Source organism: Eimeria mitis, genomic scaffold, assembly GCF_000499745.2.
Source record: "Eimeria mitis Houghton genomic scaffold, Emh_scaff9298, whole genome shotgun sequence".
NCBI lineage: Eukaryota > Apicomplexa > Conoidasida > Eucoccidiorida > Eimeriidae > Eimeria > Eimeria mitis.
Genome location: NW_024016675.1, coordinates 1 through 1556, shown reverse-complemented (window position 1 = coordinate 1556; position 1556 = coordinate 1). Strand labels below are relative to the sequence as shown.

Here is a 1556-nt window from a genome sequence, read left to right as displayed (position 1 = left end):
ACAAAACAAATAAAAAAAATAAAAAAAAAAAAAAATAAATGTGTGCTTACAGAGGTAGAATTCTTCTCCATATACTGCATTTCTTTTTCTGGCCATTTGGGTTAAGACGGGGTCCGATAGGCCCTGCTGCTGCTGCTGCAGCTGCTTCTGCTGCTGCTGCAGCTGCAGCAGCTGCTGCTGCATCAGCGGCAGAGAGAGAGGGGTAGAAGGCTCTTGGGGTGTACGCGGAGATCTCTGATCATCATCTCCTTCTGTTGCTGCTGCTGCTGCATCTCCTGCTGCTGCTGCTGCTGCTGCTGCTGCTGCTGATGCTTGTCCTGGTTCTGCTGCTGCTGCTGCTGCTGATGCTGATGCTGCACCTGGTGATTGGCCTGCTTCTGCTGCTGCTGCTCCTGCTTCTGCTGCTGCTGCTGTTGCTGCTGCTGCTGCTGATGTAGCTCTTGCTGTTGAACCTGCTTCTGCTGCTTCTGCTGCTTCTTCGACTGGTGCTGCTGCTGCTGCTGCTGCTGCTGCTGGTGCTGGTCCTGCTGCTGCAGCAGCAAACATAGGAGACAGACACAAATGCCAGAGCAGCAGCAGCAGCAGCAGCAGCAGCAGCGATGAACGCAGAAGACGCACTGGGGGCTTCTGCCCTGCAGCAACAGCAGCAACAGCTGCTGCTGCTGCTGCAGCAGCAGCAGCAGATACCGATGCCGCTGCAGCAGCAGAAAGCATCAGACGATGAAGAGCAGGAAAGGGGGGCCCCTTGCTGCGGGCAGCTACGCACTAGAAAGCATCCATTTGCCGTTGCACCCCAAACCCTAAACCCTAAACCCTAAACCCTAAACCCTAAACCCTAAACCCTAAACACGAAACCCTTGATTTTAATTACCCATCACAGAAGCAATCCCAATAGCAGGACAGGATCTAGCGAGACGCTGCATTGCATGCCCCTGCGGCTACTGCCGATGGATTAGGGTTTAGGGTTTAGGGTTTAGGGTTTAGGGTTTAGGGTTTAGTGGCTGGTGTTGTGTGGTTCTGACGAAGAAATAAATCAACACTGCCTCTGTGCATATTAAAATAAAATAAAAGTACAAAAAGAAGCAGCCGCTAACACACCCTCGGCCCCTAAACCCTAAACCCTAAACCCTAAACCCTAAACCCTAAACCCTCAGCCCCAAGATCGCTCGGTTCTTCGGCGGTTGTATACGCTGTTGCGGCAAATAGCAGTTTTTTTGTTTGTTTTTTTGTTTTTATTTGTTTTATTTTTATTTTATTAAATAAATTTTATTTATTTTATTCGTTATTTCTTATAAATGAACATAAACTGCCCCGGGGGCGTGCATCACGCGTACACCCTGCATCGCCGTAGGTGCCTATACACCCCAGCTGTTTTTTGTTGTTTTTATTTTTTATTTCTCTCTGCCGATACAAATTATATTTTTGTTTTTTTTTTATTGTTTTTTATTTTATATATAAATAGAAATGCAACTGCGCAGCACACTGTGGCCGTACTGGAGGATCTACAGACATATATATACACAGTGTATATATATATGTATATATATATATATATA

General features: G+C 46.9%; 1 protein-coding gene across 1 annotated transcript; it reads right to left on the bottom strand.

Moving 5' to 3' along the window:
* Nucleotides 1-182: 182 nt before the first annotated feature.
* EMH_0096910 (uncharacterized protein) lies at nt 183-714 on the bottom strand (the record flags this gene model as incomplete). The annotated part of the gene is made up of 2 exons (XM_038023259.1): nt 183-530; nt 619-714. 2 exons carry the CDS (start codon nt 712-714, stop codon nt 183-185), a joined length of 444 nt encoding a protein of 147 aa, XP_037879113.1.
* Nucleotides 715-1556: the final 842 nt, after the last annotated feature.